The 20,617-nt window shown below is 33.4% G+C and overlaps 1 protein-coding gene across 1 annotated transcript in view; it reads right to left on the reverse strand.

Annotated features, from left to right (window-relative positions):
* Positions 1–382: 382 nt before the first annotated feature.
* The window catches only part of LOC105980344 (ligand-dependent nuclear receptor corepressor-like protein), a 75,029-nt gene continuing 54,794 nt past the window's right edge, over positions 383–20,617 (reverse strand). The window contains exons 5-7 of the mRNA XM_013009189.1: positions 12,805–13,056; positions 5,813–5,906; positions 383–4,499 (exon numbers count right to left, since the gene is read on the reverse strand). Of these exons, the coding sequence (XP_012864643.1) occupies positions 3,467–4,499; positions 5,813–5,906; positions 12,805–13,056 (1,379 nt within the window). The 3' untranslated portion in view covers positions 383–3,466. The remainder of the gene's footprint in view (positions 4,500–5,812; positions 5,907–12,804; positions 13,057–20,617) is intronic.

The following is a 20,617-nucleotide window of genomic DNA, read 5'->3' on the forward strand; positions in this document are numbered from 1 at the left end:
ATTGAGACTACATGTCATATCACAGTGGATGGCTAACTTAATATAGCATCTTACAATGTACTTATTTTTTACTTCAAATTTTCTTTTCCTTAGTTCTTGTGTGTTAGAATCTCAAAGAAAATGTGAATAAAAAAATTCCAATCAAATATAAAAAGATCCTAAACTTGTATTTTTCAGATTCTATATTCATTCTTAATATTATTTTTCCTAATCCTTTCCTGTTTGACTTACAAACCCAAGTATCTTTTTTGTATGTTACTATCATTTTCCATTATAAGCCTTCTTATCCAAATCTTTCTTAGAAAGTCAAGTTCTATACTAATTTTAATCAAACTCCTTTCTTGAAGGAATCAAAGGACTCAGTGTAGTCAAGTATAATCCTTTTCCATTTTTTCTTTTACTGAATGAGTAAATCAATCACACACCAACAGTGTTGTAAATTTAAGTGCAAAAGCATTGAAGTGCTTTACTACAAATTACAACCTAGAAACACGTTAACTGAACAATTAAAATTCATACAATCAGATTTAGATATATAACAACACAAAATAGGAACAGAATTACAGTACATTTACAACACAAGACAGATACAAGAATTCATTAGAAAATATTGTAATAAATAATTCATGAATTATAGTGCAATTGATTTATGCATAAATATAACTAATTGCCTAACAATCAGTTTATATTAACAAAATCTGTCAAAATCAAGGCAGCCACAGAGTTTTACTAAATTACTGCGACAATGGAAATACTGCAATTAAAAAACAAATACAAGTATTTGTACTGTAAACAACTAAAAAAATCAGTCTCACTAAAGTTAGTATACAATTTAATATAAAATTGTCATTAGCTACCAGAAATGGTTTAAACAACTTTACTGAGCAGTAGTTTTCTAAAAACAGAGGCACTGTTTTTCTTTTCCTTCTTTTTTATTTTAAATATAAAATACTTGAGGAACATTCAAATAAGTAGAAAGCACATAAGGGTTGCTTTCACCTTCATTAAAAGTCTGCTGAAACTGGATTTTTCAGAAAATTGTCAATTAAGAAGTAACTGGTAACTAAATTCATAAAGTACTTTGAAAATGTAACATAAAGAGCATCTTAATAGAACCACTGGGGAGAAGGGGAACCCATAAATTTCCCTGCCTTTACCAGTCTGTGTAATCAAAAAGTTAACTCAATAATAGAAACATTTTGTTTCTTTTAAAAGTTATGGGTTGATCATTACCTATAAACTATCAAAAAATATTTTAATTTACTATTTCTGACCAAAAATAAATAATACAAGTACTAAAATGCTGCAAATTAACTATAATATTACCTATAAAACTACTGATCACTGTGAAGTCAATAGCAAAATGATCCCTGATTTATGAATCCTGTAAAGTTTTTGGTCAGGTCATCTTTTAAATGATATAAAAGTGTTCTTTAAGTTTCCCTTTACTATAAACTTCTCAATCAATTTATTAATGTAAATATAGTGTGAGGAATAAAAAAGCTCAATACAATATAAATATGTAATGCATTCGAGCCCCCAATGTTTTGCAAGTAAAATTCTGTATAAAGAAGTCAATAAAATTGTTCTGAAACATTTACTTTAACTTTTTCAATGGGAGAGGGAGGGGAAAATATATTAAATAATCCAAGTTCTGACCCTCACAAAGTATGGCTTAATTCTTTAAAAACTAAGATGACCCTGACACCTGCTGTTCTGTTATCTATTATGTATATTTTCTTGGGGGAGAAAAAGAGCAAGAGGATTCATACTGTAGTATGCAGGTAACACTCACAGCTGAAGATAGATCTCAGAGACCAAATAACTACCTGGTTGCTTGGTTGTGTATTTCTCACTCTTCAGTTTCTTTAAATATGTGTACGCAGTTTTAAAAATAATAGTTGAAAATCTCTTTAATAGTACATGTGTACGTGATTAATAAATACACACAAACACAAGTGTAGAAACACAAGTATTTGAGAAGGTACACTTATTTTTAAATTCAGCTGTAAGAATTCCTTTTGTACTTAGAAAAACTGGCTTAGAAAACTTATCAGAACCTGAATTTTAAGAGAAAAGGGGCACTCAGAGAATGTTCAGCAATAAAGCAAATCCTCATTCCTTAAATGGAGGCACGTGCTTTATAACCTTTACTGCTAAAACTGCATACTCCATATATCCAACATGAATACTCTGACCCATATTTTAAAACTGCTATATAAAAATTACTGGTCTCTTACGAGTCTAGTAAAAGTTAAAATGCACTGCCCAGCTTCTAACTACCCAATTAGTAGAGTTTACATTACTGAAAGTTCAAAACAGCTTCAGTGTTAAACATCTGTAAATCTATCAAGACCCTGAACAAACTGCAAATTTGGTTATTAGCAAAGTGATAATGTATCGCCCACCAAAATGAAATCTGTAATTCATTTTGATAAACTGAAAATGTTTTGAAATGTCACAGCAGCAAATATATTAAAGTTACACTGAGGTTTTTCAATAAAAGGAGTGTGTCACAATCCTTAAAATTTAAAGTAGTCATAACATCAACTAACCAGCACATTTAAACCAAAATGATCATTCTCAAGCTTTTTTCTGTGCACATTATAAACATGCTCTAAGTTGCATTCCAACTTTCTTTTCTAACCTTACATATTAGCTTATTTTTTAAATGGAAAACAAAATTAAATTATTTTAATAATTAAATTTAAATTATGTTTTGTTTTTAGTATTCCATCTTATATTAAAGAATTCTATAGCTGCTGGGGTTAAACTATGTCAGTTTTTTTTTAAAAGTATATACCTTATAAACCCCAACTTCCTGCTAAATCAACTATTAAATGATAAATATTAAATTTCATTATACATATCCTTTAAGGTTTTCTTTCTTTTCCGGGTGGATGCACTGGCGTGCATTTCGTATTTCATAGAATGCACTGTAGTGTATTAATACTGTAAATAATTTTTCTTAGTATGGAGATAGCTATTTAAACTTTGATTGATTCGACATATTTACACACATACCAAGTATGTAATGTAAAAATGTTCACAACTAATACCATATTCATTATAAGATGGTTCAACTGAATAGCTAGAATGTTCTTTCACCAATAAAAAATGTTTAACTTGACAATTGCTTGTTTTCCCACGCTTTATGCTATTGACTACTAAAGAAAACCTGAATCTTTTTCACCTATTTATACAAGGATTAAATACAAACTATCAGAATTAAGCAACTATATAATTCTGTCCACAGTGAAAACCCTGAATAAAACTTTTTTCAAAAGGCATGTAAGTGGTTTTTGAACTGTAAAATTTCATGTTTCCTGTCAGAGTGAGCATTTGTAATTCTCACATGTGTGTATGTAGACACAAATACACACTGGCACACACACACACTCACACACACACACCACACACACACACACACACACACACACACACAAACAATTTCCTAACAAGTAATCTACACAGGCTTGCTGCTGGTTTTGCAGCTGCCAGTCCCTGAATCTGTCATATTATATAACCCAGTGTCTGGTAATCGTAGTTTCTTCTTCGGAGGAGTCTTCAGTGTTCCAGATCTTTCTTTTACCTTGTATTCTAAAGTGCTGTGAGGTACCCCATAAATTCCTTGTGCTTTGGAAACACTCATTTTTCCACTCATCACCATTGCAATAGCCTCTTCCATTATTTCGTGATCATACTGCCGATAGCGGCCACGTTTTTTCCTGGGCTGCTTACTATCTTTTCGATCCAGTCCGTCTTCAGTGTTTTCAGAGGCTCCATCTACCGTTCCGTTTTTAGAATTAAGACACAAAGGAGAGAGGTCCCCATGTAGAAAGTAAGAATCAACACTTGAATGAGTTACAGGCCCAGAACATTCTATTTTGCTCTGTTTAGGGAGTATATTTTTCAGTTTTTGGAGAGCCGATCCTTCTAGGACTGAAGAGGTTTTGGAAACTTGATACATAACATCCAGCAGACCAGAACCATCAGGTTGTGATTTTGAAACAGAACTGACTCGTAGTTGAGGAATTTTTAACTGTACAGTAGGATTTGAAGTTTCATACTGAAGGCTTTCATTTTTTTCTTTAAACTGAGTAACCATTTTCTGTAGAGTTAACTGATGGAGGTAACTGGAAGCTGATGGGAATTTTAATTCTGAGGTTTCAAGGTGATTGAGTTTACTTTTTTCTGTGCGCTCTGCTTGAGCTCTTGCCCACAAGGCTACCTTTTGCAGCACTGCACACGTTTCTTTACTGTCTTTATATGAGTAACTATCATTGAAATCACGAGTTTTGTTTTTAAAAGATGCAGGCTTCCCTGCTGGTAAGGCTTCTAAGTGGAGAAGTAAAGTTTTTTGAGGTATGCCATAAAGTATGCCTGCTTTATTTATGTCCAGTGCTCCAGACTGAATGTCTTTCAAAGCTTTTGAGAGCAAACCATCTGCAAACTCAGCACTTCTTTCCACATAGTCCTCTCTGTTTCTGTGTAGTCTCCTGGATGGATGGAATGAAACGATGGTAAACTGATGCATGAGAGACTCTCACACAGCTATGGAAGGGGAGGGTCCACTCCTTTATTATACTCCTTGCTTAGGTAACATCACTGCTTAACACTTTAAGTCTCTGAGATGTAGTAGTTACTCCTTATCAAAGCAAACGCTACAGCCCCGGTAGGACAATGTGTCAACGATACAGTGGCCTCAATGGGCAGACCTTCCAAGAACATAAAATCCTAACTCAGTATTGGTAAAAATACTCTCATGATGTTGCTATTCCTTTGAAAGATGCTTGCAGAGCAACACTTATAAATTTTTATTGTACAATTAAGAGTTCCATTATAAAAAAAAACCCAAATCCTAAAGGAGTTTTTGTTAGTAGAAATGTGACGTTACCACTAAACAAGTAATAAAAGAGTCAACCCATGTAAAGGAAATTTGTAACAGCAAGAATATTTCCAAACACAAACATTCCATAGTTCCACAAGACTAAGTTTCCTCTAGGTAAAAATGTAAAATATGAAACAAATGGTTTTCTAGTAAAATAATTTCATTTTAGATTTGGTAAAAGTGATTTCTATTTCAATTTTATCATTGTAGTTTTCAGTATCTCCAATAGAAAACATACTATACCTATTAATGTTTATTATAGGCTCAGTTGAAACAAATAACACTGCATGTTTTAGTTTGAAGTGTGACCAAAAAAAGCTTTCTATGTAGTTGGTTAATGTGAAGATGCAAAAGTTACAAAAAAATTAAAAAATCCAACAGAACAGCATTTCACTAGTAATTATTTATTAAAGGACAGATTTCAAAATAGAAAGGACTTTTTGTGGTGATTATCATATATATTAAGTCGCTTGCCACACCACATCTAAAGCACAATGAAGAGCATGTATACACTACAAGGTAGTTTTAAGGAATTAGTAAGTACAGCACTTTTAGAATTCGTTCATCATTTAAGAAAATTAAAGAACTGAACTTAAGGATTTCCCTTACAATTGCCTTGAGTATTTAAAGTTCTCTTACTTGTCCTGCTTCTTAAGTTTGTATTCTATGATTAAGTTGGTAGTTCATTTTAGTAACATGAACTAAAGTTTGGTGATTGTTCTGATAACTTTTCTTTAACAGAAAGAAAAAAAAAGAAAAGAGAAAGGACAAATGAAAGGTATGAGAAGACACACTTATGAGTGACAAAACTTCTGGAGGAAAACTAAGTATGTCAGTACTAATCAGAATAGTATTAAGAGTTCTCTGCAGAGATAATTTGATGTTAATATTCAATATTAATATTTCCTAGATATTGCTTACCCAGCCATTGAATTTTCAGAAGAAGGATCACATATGGATGACTCTTCAGATTTTATGCTGGTTTTCTTGGTAGAGAGATCTAACACTCCATCCCCTATAAATTTTTGTAAGAGAAAAAACTTTATATTTGTAACAGAAAGGCAATCCTTACATTTTATCACTTCATATTTTACTGATCTACTGATAATCTAAACTTGACACTTGCATTTGGTATGTAGCCATTACCTATTCATCTTGGTTTCAGCACCAGGACATGACTGGGAAGGCACTACATAGGAAAAATAAAAGGGCAGAGGAGGAGGTGTCACTGTTGAATGACTTGAAGAAACAAGCAGATTAGATGGTATAAAATCAAGTCTTTTCACTTCTCCCATCATTCAAAGCTGCCCAGATAATGTTTTGGGAAGTTGTGGGAGATGTTAAGCTCAACAAAACAGATTAGAAAATGTTATGGTAAGAGAATTGAACAGTTAGTATTTATTAGAATCAGCAATATGTGGTTATACATATTTTAAGCAAATTGTTGACTCTGTATAACTTATTTTCTACTAATCATTATAAAAATTTAAAGCTAGTCAAGTATGCAATGTCGACTACTTGAAATACTCTGAATTTTTTATTCCTTAACTGTTAAGTCAAAATTTATAATTTTTGGGAAACTACAACCTTAGCAACTACAGATAAATGAAATGAAGGGAAAAACTTAATCCAAAAACTATGAAGAAAAGTAATCAAATGAGACAAAGCACATGAGAATGTGGAAGCAAGGACCTAGGTGTGTGGAAGCGAGCATATACGTGCACACAGGTGCCTTTACATGTTTAATTTGGGACGCATGGGGAAAGCTTTCCTGAGGAAATAAAATGGCACCTGAAGGAAAAAAAAATCAAGATTTAGAAAAAAATTCATTAGTGCAGAAGGAAACTTCTACAGAAGAACCAATATGTATCAGTGTCAGAGGCTCATTCAAGAAACTGAAAAAAAAAGGAAAATATAGCATAAAAGCAAAGACACATATGGGACTGGATCGAGAGGGCAGGGACTGGATCCTGGAATTTAGGGTTCTAGATCTTTCCCTAAAGGTTGGCATGAGAAAATGAAGCCTTGAGGTCTTAGAGATATAATCACTTCTACAAATATTTACAGCAATATTATCTAAAATATTATTGCAGATGGAAGAAATATAAAATATGTTTATATCTGACTGTCAAAGTGTCCTCTCCCTAAGTACTTCATGTCAACCAAGATAAAGTTACCACAGAATAAAAGAACCTAATGTTGGGCAAGAGTCTGGGCAAGTTGTTCTTCTCTTTTTCTTCATTGCAGTAGCAGGATTTCATCTCAGGGCCTGGGCTTTCTCCAGCCCCTTTCTAAGACAGGGTCTCATTCTATGTAGACTTGGAATTTGATCCTTCTATTTGTATTTCACTTAGCCAATGTGTTCCCCTCTCCAACTTGCCCCTGATGCCCCCTCACCCCCACCCCGCCCCAGCTTTGAATGACAGGTATATGCTACTACACCTAGCTACTGGTTGAGAGGGAGTCTTCGGGACTTCTATTTTCAGACTGCCTGAAACCACAAACTCCCCAGATCTCCTAAAGTGGAAAGGATTACAGGCTTGAGCCACTATGCCTGGGTAGGAAGTTGTTTAAGTGTCTTTTCATCAAGAATAGATAAAGCATCTTTGTAGAACTGTCAGACTTTTTCTCCTAAGTTGTGGCTTTCTCATTGGTCATAGTTTTGTTTTGTTAACTGAATGCTTGCTGACATTTATATCAGAGGTAGAGGAATCTTTCATTTCATTCTTTTCAGTGACTTTATAACTCTTCTTCCTGTCTCCTCCACCTAAATCATGCAGTGGGGGTCCCTTATGCCACCTTCACAAATAGACATAATGTATTTCAATCGTCTACTTACCATTATTTATGCCTGACTTCAAACTATACTTCAGAAACAAAAACAGCACAAGACTGGCACATAAAACATACAGACCAATGGAACAGAAGACCCAGAAGTAAGCACATATATCTAGCAAGCTGATTTTTTGACAAAGGTATCAAATGTTAGGAAAACTGGACACCTACATATAGAAGACTGAAATTAAGATCACTGTCTCTTGTCCTGGAACCAAGTATTGAATAAGACTTCCTCTATAATATTTACAATGACAGCTTTTCTTTGTTACCAAGATTCCAGCAATATATGAGGAATTTCTGTTTTGTTTTGGCTTGTGTGTGTGTGTGCATGCGCGCACACGCGCCAATCCTGTGGCGTGAATTAAAGGCTAGGGCATTGTCTCTGACATTTTTTACTCAAGGCTAGCACTCTACCACTTGAGCCACAGCTCCATTTCAGTTTTCTGGTGGTTAACTGAAGGTAAGAGTCTCATGAACATTCCTGGTGATCCTAGATCTTTTCCTGAGATCCTAGATCTCAGCCCCCTGAGTAGCTAGGATTATAGGTGTGAGCTTATTAATTGCCTTTATTAATTTATATCCTAGTCAAAAGCATCCTGGTTTTACTGTTTTATCTTGTAAGACTTCACAGTTTATGAAGCAAATCCTTCACTAATTTAACATGATTTATTCTTGGCACTATAAGACTTTTTGTAAAGGATTAAGATTAATAAGCCATTGAGAACAATAAATCCTATTGGAATTTTGGCCAGACAAGGAATTTGTAATACAATGAAGTTTAAACAATTTTCAGTCTTCTCTTTCATTTATAGTATAATCAGTTACTTTGGAAATATTATTCTAGGTCCTTCAAAATACTCCATGAGATCTTATACAATTTAGTAGTTTCATTCTTATGTGTTTTTAATGTTTTTCCTGCTGATGTCATGTTTTTAAAATTAAATTTTCTAATTGGATAATTAAGTAAAGATGTCTCATAAAATATTTAAAATTGTTGGCTATATGCATCTTTACCTTGTGTGATTTTGCTTTAAATCATTACGTTACCATGTTCAGGGTACTAAAAGTGCTCATCTAGTCTTCATTTGAAAGCATTTGTATTTTTAAAAATCATAATATGTCAGTCTTTATAAGAACTATTTTTCTGCATTTGTATCATGAAAATATATATTTCCTTTTTCCTTTAGCTTGGAAAATCATACTTTTTTCAAATGCTTATTTGTTTTTTTTCCAGGGCTGAGGACCGAACCCAGGGCCTTGTGCACGCCGGGCGGGCGCCCTTCCGCTGGGCTAAACCCCCAGCCCCTCAAATGCTTATTTGATATTTATGTTATTATATTACACTGCATTCAACTTGCTGATATCTGTTTAGAAGTTTATACTTGGTTTTTGTATAATTGTTCCTTTTTCATCTTCTGGTATGAAGACTATATCAACTTTTCTTTTTACTCTATTTGGTGAAATACTCTGCATAAAATAGGCATTATTTGTTGCTTTATGGTAGTAACGAATAGTTACAACAACTATCATTACTCTTTTTTATGTGTAGTTGTTCACTATTTAAGTGTTGTGCCTAAAATATTACAGGAATGTAAATATTTTATGTTTATATAGCAACATAGAGGCCTTTCATCTTTTTTTTTTTTTGGGGTCCGGTCATTGGGCCTGAACTCTGGGCCTGGGCGCTGTCCCTCAGCTCTTCAGCTCAAGGCTAGCGCTCTACCACTTGAGCCACAGCGCCACTTCCAGCTTTTTTCTTTTTACTTATGGGGTGCTGAGGAATCGAACCCAGGGCCTCAAGCATGCAAGGCAAGCGCTCTACCACTGAGCCACCTTCCCAGCCCCAGCCTTTCATCTTTGGACCTCTTAGTCTTTAGAATGTGAAGAAATAAATATGTTTCTTATATTCTTTTACAGCACCAGCAAATGAACTAAAGCATGATCATGTATTAGAGTTATCTATTGTTATCTAATTCAAATAAAGTAACTCACAAATTGAAAAACTACTTAAATAAGTACTATTAAGAAATTATAGACAAACCGGGCACCGATGGCTCATGCTTGTAATCCTAACTACTCTGGAGGAGGCTGAGATCTGAGGATCACAGTTTGAAGCCAGCCTGGGCAGAAAAGTCTGAGACTCTCCTATCCAATTAATCACCCAAAAAGCCGGAAGAGGAGCTGTGGTTCAAGTGGTAGAACACTAGCCTTTAGTAAAAAGCCCTGGGATAGTGCCCAGACCCTGACTTCAAGTCCCAGGACGGGCATGAAAAAAAAAAGAAAAAGAAAAGAAATTACAGAGGAAATAGCATGAATCGTATTATGCCCTAGCCAATAACTTCCCCCTGCAAAGACATAGGATTTTAAGTAAATATACCATGAAGTAAGGGCAGTAAAATCAGGACAGGAAATTTTATTTGTTTATTTGTTCTGGTAATGGGGCTCAAAATCAGGGCCTCACACTCTTATTTGGCTTTTTTGTTCAAGTTTGGTGCTCTACCACTTGAGTCACATATACTTTCTGCTTCTTGTTGCTTAATTAGAGATAAAAGTCTTATAGACATTTGGACAAAGCTGGCTTTGAACCACAATTTTCAGATTTCACCTTCCTAAGAAGCTAGGATTACAGGTACAAGACCCAGCTAAAATGTTGTTTTAAGAAATCTATATTAAATATGGATTTATACCTTCTATTATTACTAATGAAATTGTTCCCAAGTATGTATTTCATTGAATTCACTATGATTACCAAGACATTTAAAAATAGTTCATAACATCTTTATTTCAACCTTAAAAGATTTACTCTGAAAAAAAAAGAGAAAATAAAGATTTAGTCTGTACAAACGTAAGTATATATGATGTGTTTCAATGAGTAATGGACACACATCTACATACAATTGCAACAAACTTATGTGCTCCACTTTTTCCTTTTTTTGTATGTAAGTAGGCAATACGAGAATCTGTTAATCCATAACATGAAAACATTGTTTTATCAAATAAAATCTGAAGCTGGGGTTTAACTCAATGATAGAGCACTTGCTCAGCATGCATAATCCTGAGCTAAAATACTATGAAAGAGAAGAAGAGAAGGGGGGATAGAGAAGAAAGAAAGGGAGAGGAAGGAAGCAGAAGAAGAATATAGTTTACTTTTTCTTTTTTAAAACTTCATCACTATTTTCCCACTTTTCTTCTATACTACAAATCATACTTGGCAAAATGGTTTGTATCCTGAAGAATACTGAAATCACATATGACATAAAGTCACCCACAATAAAGTTGTCAAGACTATATTTATATAACAATCATCAGTACTCTTTCTTTCCCTAGGATATTCCACATCTTTATGTGCTTTGCCTAGAATATTAACGTAATTAAAATTTTTACAGTAGTGTTTCCTACATTAATATTTAGAGCTGTCCTGTCACTTAAGTTCATAGAATCAAAGAAGCTAAAGAAAGGAAATCTACTTTTAGAACATCATTTATCCTGAGCAGTTATCCAATGTTTTTGTATCCATCCAATGAACTAATCAGGGGAAATGTTACTCCTCCACTGAAAGAAATATCTGGTCCTTAAAAATGTTTCTCACAGTGACCTGAAATTTGATTCCTTCTACCCTCTAGCAAGTGATCCTAATTCTAATCACTGGACCATTCAGAGAAAGTAACTCATGAATTTCTCATGTTGTTCTATAGGTTCATTATTATTATAGGTAACTTACAAATGAGTAAATTAAAGTTGTTTTTTTTGTTTGTTTGTTTTTTGCCAGTCCTTGGGCTTGAATTGAGGGCCTGGGTACTGTTCTTGAGTTTCTTTGTGCTCAGGGCTAGTGAATAACACTTGATCCATAGCACCATTTCCAGTGTTTTATTGGGGTAGTTTATTGTAAGTTATTGGAGACAAAAGTCTCACAGACTTTCCAGCATGGGCTGGCTCCAAACCGAGATCCTCGGTTCTCAGCCTCCTGAGTAGTTTGCATTACAGGTATGAGCCCTGGGTGCCCAGCTGAAATTAAAGTTTTGATAGGTAGTTACTTGAAGAGGGAATGGAGGTCTTGACAAGGCTATCACACAGATTAAACTCTGTTTAGAATTCTCAATTGCTTTCCTAAAAGAGGATAAGATACAGAATGCAAAAAGTATGGGTCAAAAGCAAAAAACCTGAAATCCTCTATTATTCAATGTCCAGAATTTTATGTTTTGATACTTTTTCCTTAAATCTTTTATCACAGTTACCTTTGATAGTATTTCTCTTATAATCTATTATCACCCTAATATGTTAAGATAAACTCATGAATGTAAAATTAGGAAACAGACAAGAGGAAATTATTTCAATATCTAAATGCTGAAAATATTATTTTCTTCAAACACTGATGATTGTGAACTCTTCTTCTGAGCTTGGAGCAGAGCTAGCACTATCACAATACTTAATGCTTTTTTTTTTTTAAATGGTTTTAAGGATTGACATGTTGCCTAATGTTACTAAGAGCTACTTATTCTCAGTGTCCAGAAATAATCCTTATTTGGTATCTTCCCCATACTTTTTTTTAAAGCCCTTCTTACCTTGATCCTATGAAATCATGATTGTCTTTCTAATAAACTGTCATATTAAGTCCAACATGGCCTAATTATCATTTGGACTTCTGAAAAATTGTCCTGAAATAATTAATGACTTATTACATGTACTAATTTTCTTCCTTACTGGGTTACATCATAAACAGAGGAATTTAATAATTTCCATTAATCACTTAAGTTCAAAAACTGAAGATCAAGTACTTAGTTGTTTTTAGAGGATTACTGTAAAAAACCTTCTCATAAACATCTCTACTTGGATTCTTTAGTTTTAACTTACTTATTATGACTGTTTCACCATATATTATTATACTGTAAAAGAAATGAGAATAACTCAATTTTTCTTTTTTGTAAACACAAAGTATAAATCTTCATTTCTAATTTATCATGTAAGTAAATTAATGTTAGTTCTAAGATAAATTACCTATGAATATAAAATTATGATTAATGTGATTAAATATATTAAAACAAAATTACATATTACACATGCAAAAAAATTCTTACCTTGCTGAGTATTTTGTTCTTGCATTCGATTCACAGTGAGGTCTAAGGGGCCTTCCTGCTCTTCCTGAAGGGAGTTTTCTGCTTGATTCATTTGGATACTTTTACATATGAGACTTGGTCCAATTGAACCATTTCTATTCTCTTGGATTTTACCACTTTTTGAAATGTACTCAATTGCAAACTGACGTATCATCTTTTTCATTAATTCCTGAGCAACTAGGGGAATGTTAGGATCACAGTTCTGAGGAAGATCTAGAGAAGAAATAAATATAATCATTAAAAAAGAAATAAAAGTTATCACAACTTAAACTTATTTTGATTACAATTTAATGATACTAGAAGTCTTCTAGTGTTACTCAACAGCCGCCAATGACTTAGAAACAGACATCTTGTAGTTCTAGTTTTGTAATAGTATTTTCCTAACAGTAACATATTCACTCATTTCTTACAAATAATCTCTCTCTGTCCAAACAAAATATAGGTAAAAGAAATACAGATAAAAAGATACAGCAGCAGAACAAATTATTTTCAGAACTTTGAATCTAAGGAGACTACAATCTCAGCTGACCCTTGGATAATAGCATTTTAATGAACTGTAAGCCAAAACCATTGAGCTAAGCCACTCTCAGATTTGTGACTCAGAGAAAATGTGAAAAAATAAGTTTCTGGCTACAGCTGCTAAATTTTGGACATAATTTGTTATATGCCTAAATGTAAATAATATGTACATGTTAGCAAAATGCTAATGATAATAAAATCTAAAATATGTGTGTGATTTTACAAAGAGGCAGTGAACTTTGAAGTTAGTCTTAGTGAAAACGAATCTGTTAACGGAACACTCATTCTCTTTGATGCTGAGGGGTGGAAATTTGTAGGTAAATTAGATAAGTATGATTGTGAATTCAAGCAAAGAGTATATATTCATTATGTAATGGTAAAGGTTTTAAGTTGTAAAGTAGAAAATATGTCTAATAAGTTGAGTAATGTATTCATAGAAATTTCTAAGCAAAACCCAGAAAATGCTCATTGGTTTCTTCTAAAATGTAAAAAGAAGACAAAGGAATGTTTACAATTAAAGTTATCAGGTTACAATTGGTTAAAAAATTCCCTGGCTATCCACAGAGTGATGAAATTAAGAGATGTTCACTGGTTGGATTACTGGCTGTAATCCCATGTGCTCAGGAGGTAGAGATTAGAAAGAGCATGCTTTAAGACTAGTCCAGGGAAAAAGTTGGAGATTGCCATCTCATCAAATAAGCCAGTCACTGTAGTTCATACCTGCAGCCTCAGCTACATGGGAGGCACATTGGTAGGAGGACTGTCCAAGATCAGCACTGTAAGACACTGCCTCACTCCAAAAAATAAAATGGCTAGGGACATGGCTCAAGTGCTTGCCTAGCAACTGAGTTCAAAACCCTCGTAATGCAAGAAAGGAAAGAAAGAAAGAAAGAAAGAAAGAAGAAAAGGTAGGAAGGAAGGAAAAGAAGGAAGGAAGGAAGAAGGGAAGGAGGGAGGGAGGAGAGAGGAAGAGAAAGTGAGAAAAGAATTCTTTCTGAGCAAAGCTAGTTTGTTTTCTTCCAATCTGATGCTGTGAGTTTTCTGAGAATTTTTACTTGTTTGCTATGGTTTTTATTTTTGGAGTGTGTGTGTAGGGAGTAGTATTGCTACATTAAATAAAGGAATTGGCTGAATCTTGGGAAGAACAGTAAGCTATGTGACATTTTAAATAAAACCTATTTTTTCTTTTTTTCCCTTTTTGTGCTGGCTAGGGTCTGGGCACTCTTTCTGAACTTTTGTTCACAAAGCTAGTGCTCTTGGAGCCACAGCTCCATTTCTATTTTTGTTTTTTGTTTTGTAGTTAATTTCAGATACAAGTCTCAGACTTTCCTCCCCAGGCTTGGCTTTGAATCTCAGATCTCAGCCTCCTAACTAGCTGGGATTATAGATACGCACAAGCCACTGGCACCTGGCAAATTCACATACTCTTACCATCGTTCCTCAGTATTCCTAGAGCCCCCATGAAAAAGGCTTAGTGCTATGGTTTATATTATAGTTTTAAATATTTAACGCTTCTAGCCAATCATTAAGGGAGCATTAAACTATTTCAGTAGAGACTATTTCAGACACAAAGAATACCAACTTCACATAATTTTAAGTGTAGAGAAGTTACTTAAAAAAAAAAAAAGCACCCTCCTCATCATCATCATTAGCAGCAGTAGCATTGTTGCTGTTGTCATCAATACAACAATAAAAAATCCTGGTGGGAGGATCATCTGATTTCCAAAGTGGTCACACTGTATTACTTTAAATATTCATACATTTCACAAAGTAGCATGGAATAATTATGGCCCTTATGCCAGAGACAATAGTAAAAAATATTTCAGAGGAAACCCAGACTTTAGACTTCATAGACAAAAACTTTTAACCAGTCATTTAAAATGGGTTCACAGAACAAAGGAAAATGTAAGGAATACCTCATCAAAAGGAAAATAGAAAATAAATTATATTAAAAACCACAACTATCCAGAAATTCTGGAGTTGTAAAGCACACTAAAAATGAAAACAAATGTAGATATAAAATTTGAGCTGACAGAATAATCAGTGAACTTGAAGACAGAACAGCTGATACTTGGTCTGAGGGGAACTCTGAGAGGGAGAGGAAAAAGGAAGGAAGAAAGGCAAGAACAAAGTGATAGGAGATATGAATCGAGGCCTTCAGACATGTTGACCCCAATTAAGTATAACAACATTTGTAAATAAACATTAGATATTAAAAGATACTAGATAAAACAGCAAAACTGGTATTTAAGTAATGTCAAAAAATTGATAAACATTTATCTACATATTACAAAGTTCAACAAAGTTTAAACTAAAGCAGGATACCCTTTAAGAAGGATACCTCTTTAGATTCAACTTAATCAAATGTCAGAAACTTAAAAAAAAAAAAGAGTAAACCTTGAATATACCAAGAAATGAAGCAACACAGCACAAAGCCTCAGATGTGAAGTTTACTGTTATTGTTAAACAAATACCTTCAGGTAAATTCTAAGAAGCGGGATTACTGGATCAAAGGAAGCTTTACCTATTTACATTCTGAAAGGATCCCCCTAAAATTTGTATGTTAAAAATTTAAATCTCAATGCACCCTGTTAAGATATGGGGACTTATAATAGAGATGCTGTGGTCATTAGGACTTTGAATTTGCTCGAGTCTTCAATTTTCCAGCCTCTAGAACTGTAATAAATGAATCTGTTCTTTATAAATTACCTAGTCTTGGTTATTACAAATGAGACTACGGTACTGCTTAGTACATTTTGCAGAGTATATAATTTTGTACTTCCACAAGAGATGAAAAAAAATAATTTCTATACTATGAATGTATGTCCGAAAGCCAGCTGTTTTTATTCTTGCGTATTTTTCTCAGTGGAACTATGGCATCTCTAAAAGTTACTATAGTTAAATATTCACTTAAGAAGAACTGTCATGTCGGTTTATATCAGGAAATTTTGTCTTTTTATTACTATTGCAAGTGTTATTACTGTACATTACATGATTAGAAATAGTTCATTTGCTGTGCCAATATTGTACTGAATTCTTTTACTGTTTTGGGCTACTTTCATTGGTTCCTTTGGGCTTTCTGTTATATGCAAACAGAATAATTCTATTGTTTTTGGATTTTTGTGTGTTTAAACAGATTTTTCTTATCTAAATGCACACTGGTAATTTGGACATTATATCTTGTTCTATGTTTAGTGGGAATCACGTTAAGTATGCCAAGGTTTTGTTTTTTGTTTTTTTCAGTCGTGGGGCTTATACTCTGGGCCTGGGCTCTGTTCCCTCAGCTCTTCAGTTCAAGGCTGGCGAGCCACAGCACCACTTCCAGTTTTCTGGTGGTTTATTGGAGATAAGAGTCTCATGACTTTCTTGCCTGGGTGGCTCTGAAACAGAATCCTCAGATCTCAGCCTCTTGAGTAGCCTCCTGAGTAGCTAGGATTATAGGTGAGCCACTGGCACCCGGTGGGAATAATGTTAGTATGTCAAGTATTGATGAACATTAGGTTCTATTTTTTGTCTAATTCTATAGTAATTTGCATTAATTGCTATTGTAATTTTTGTCAAAAGACATTTTGAAATGTATCAAACATCTTTTCAGCAGCCGTATATATGAACTTCAATTTCTGTTCCTCCTTAATTTATGAATTATATTGATGGATTTTAAAAAATGGAACCATTTTTGTACCACTGGAATAAGTCTCACTTGACCATGACACAGTATTTTCTTAATGTAGTATAAAATTCTATTTGAAAATTTTTGTTTTGTTTCTCTTTTTGAGGCATGGTCTTGTTAGGTAGCCTAAGAGTGTCTCAAACTTGCCATTCTCTTACCCCAGTTTCCCTAGTGCTCTTTATAAGGTTTTTTTAAACCTAAATAAACATCATACTTAGAAATAATTTCAAGGAGCACAATCATACACATGATTGGCATAGGGCTACCATCTGCAGACCTTGTTCCATCTAGTGCAGCCAGAAGCCTGTGGTAGTATATCGTACGCAGACTCACCACACTAAAAGTTCATGAGCCCTACAAATCCCAAAGGAGTAACAAAAGGTCACTAACTTTCTAAAACATTTTTAAAACATAGCATGTGCCTACCATGTGCAAAGCCCTGGTTTCAAATCTCTAGGACCTCAATAATAATAACTAGTAGTATGATCTAGAAAAACTGAAAAGAGTGGTGAGATCATCTTACCTTTGTAAGGTACTTCTGTAAATCTTTCTGGGCTTAGCGCATTTGTTAAGTGCTTTTGAAATTTTATTTGGTAGTTTCCTTACTGTTTTATTGATTTAAAACAAACAAGCAAAAAGACCCCAGCAATTTCTGGTTTTATTTCTAACTCCTCGCCTTCACTCTGTTTCCATAATTTCTCTATTTGCTTTAGATTTCATTAAATATAGTTAAATGCGTAATCATTCTTATTTTATTACTTCTATGAAACTTGTCCCACAGAACAAGGATCAGCAAACAGTGGAATATGTAGATCATCATAATTTTATAGTTTTACTGAAATACATCTATACTCATTTACTAATCATCATTAAATGTTTTTATATTGTAATGGTAGATACACACAGCTCTAAGGAACACCATATATTTGCCTTCAAATTCTACAATACATAAAATAGAGCCCTTAAAAAATGTTTGTCACGACAGCTTTGGTAGATTAAGTAGCAAAAATCACATCCACTAATAAATATCACTACCAATTTCAACAAAGGAAATCTGCAAAGTTCATGGTGGCAGACAAGTCTCCAAAATTGTACTTTCCACTTGAATATTTCAATTTAATCAATAGCAACAAATACAACTCATGTTTTCTCCCTGGAAGATACAAGCTGGCTTCTTTAAATAATTACTATTCATATTATATTATTATTCAGATCTGAATAATGAATGGTATTATCTGTTGTTCTTTCCAGTGAAAATTATATTTATGAAAAGGTGGCTACTTGTGCTCACAATTAACCACAAAGATCACGTAAGTGCTTTTCTTCAGGCCAATGTACTTTAATATACTACAGAATTATTTTATGACTCCTTTGCATTTTTACTGCACAGAATATTATATAAATGTTTAAGAGTTAAGTTTAATAAATTATAAAATTACAAAAATAAAAATAAGAGGTTTTCTCTTTTTTGTTGTTTTGGTTTGCTTTTCTTTTTGTTTGTCTGTATGTCTTTGGGAGTGCATGGGGAAACACAGAAATGGAGGGGCAAAAGGTAAACAAATGCAGCAATGGTACTCACTGGACACTATGCTGACAATGAACTACATAACTTGTGGGTGGGATGGGGGAGGGGAAACTGGGAGAGAACTAGGGAAGGGGTAACATTATCCAAAAGAAAATGTACTCTTTAGCGTATATAACCCCTGTGATTATACCATTTTTAAAATAAAACATTATAAAAATTGTATTCTTTTATTAAGGGCATTCTTTAGTGGAATGCCTCTTTTTAGCAATGTGTGTGTGTGGAGGTAGGTAACATAAAAACATTGGTATGGTTTATTGCTACTGGCTTTATTGGTTTATATTAAGGTTATCAGTAGCTTTAACTGATAGGCTTTTGTACCATCAGTGATCATGTCAATAGAAGCAAAAATGACAAAAATCTTAAGCCTAACAATAAAAATATAGGTCTGACCTATGAACTCCTAAGACCCAGTGGGATCCCAGGCTTTTTTGTACATTTGGGGAATCACTATCCTGAAGAACCCCATATAGCATACACAGACTAAATAATACAGCTGAAGGCAATGTGAGTAATAAATTAAAAGTATATCTTTGCAATTCATATATACCTAGATTCTAATTTCTAGCTCTTCAGGTTATGTAACTTTAGGCAAGTTAATCTGCATACCACAATTTATCTGTAAACTGCTTCTCCTTATAATAGCTAAGAGCTGCTTCAGGAATTAAACAACCTAATATACTTAGGATGGTTATCCAGTGCATGTTACAGACTCCTCGAAAATATTTGGGTTGATTACTTAAATTTTAAATCATAAAGCTATTTTGTGACAATTCCTATCAGGAGAAAAAAGACTCAAGGACAAAGTTTTTCTCAACTCAATCTAGATGAGCAGCTTAAAAACTGAGTAAAATTCTTGAAATATTTTAGAAGTATTTATTTAGCAGATACATATGAAACTAAAGAGAAAAAAATCAAGGATAATGTGGAATAATTTAGGAAAAAAGGAAACATATCCTAGAATTTTAGAAAGCAAAGTTTCAGATATTATTATTTTACTTTTACTAGTTCTTTTCCTAAGAACATGGAGTTTTAATCTAGTCAACCTTTTCTATCTTACCTGTGTATTTATGTCATTACGTTTGTTTATATCTTTATTTGTTTTCCATGCTCATATATATAGAGGTAAGTTTTTAAAACTCTGTAAGTTTGATTTTTGGCTCATTCATTATTGAACAATTTTCTTACTAATAATTATAAACATAATCTTCCTGTCACCACTTTATCTTATATCTATAAATTTTATAATATTATAATACTATTCGATGCTAAATGTATTTTAGTGGGCTTTGTGAGCTCTTTTAATCAAATGAATGATTTTTTAAAGGTTTTAAAATTTCTATATACTTATTTAATATATACATATATATTTAATACACACATACATATATATATATATACCTATTTAACTAACTTTTGATCAAGGAATATAATAGGTATGACTGTTTTTTTACTTGTTCATAATTTCTTAATAGCTTGGAATGTAACAGTTTAAAAAAATTTCAAGTACCGTTGAAAAGAATGTAGGTTCTGCAGGGGTTCAGTTTAGAATTGTACATGTATCCATAAGATTGAATTTTACTTTTCTTTGTTCCTTTTCTGTTGGTGGCTTCTTAAGCTCTTTCAGGTCATCCGTAAACCTTATCATTTACAACAGGTTGCTTATAGCTTTAGGTTTTTAAGATGCATTGTTATAAGCCTCAGTTTCAGATATCCAGTCCTCATTTTCTGAGATCTGTTTGACTTGATGAGAAGTTAAACACTGTTATATCTTATACATGTGATAATGTTTGCTTCATGTATTTCAGGTTATTATTTGGATCTATATATTCAGAATTATCTTTTCTGGTGATTAAAAAAAGTTTTTTTTTTGGGGGGGGAGGGACTAGTCCTAGAGCTTGAACTCAGGGCCTGAGTGCTATATCTGAGTTTCTTCACTCAAGAGTAGCGCTCTACCACTTGGGTCACAACTCCACTTCTGGATTTTTGGCTATTAATTGGCA

This window comes from Dipodomys ordii, unplaced genomic scaffold (assembly GCF_000151885.1).
Source record: "Dipodomys ordii isolate 6190 unplaced genomic scaffold, Dord_2.0 Scaffold8, whole genome shotgun sequence".
Classification (NCBI taxonomy): domain Eukaryota; kingdom Metazoa; phylum Chordata; class Mammalia; order Rodentia; family Heteromyidae; genus Dipodomys; species Dipodomys ordii.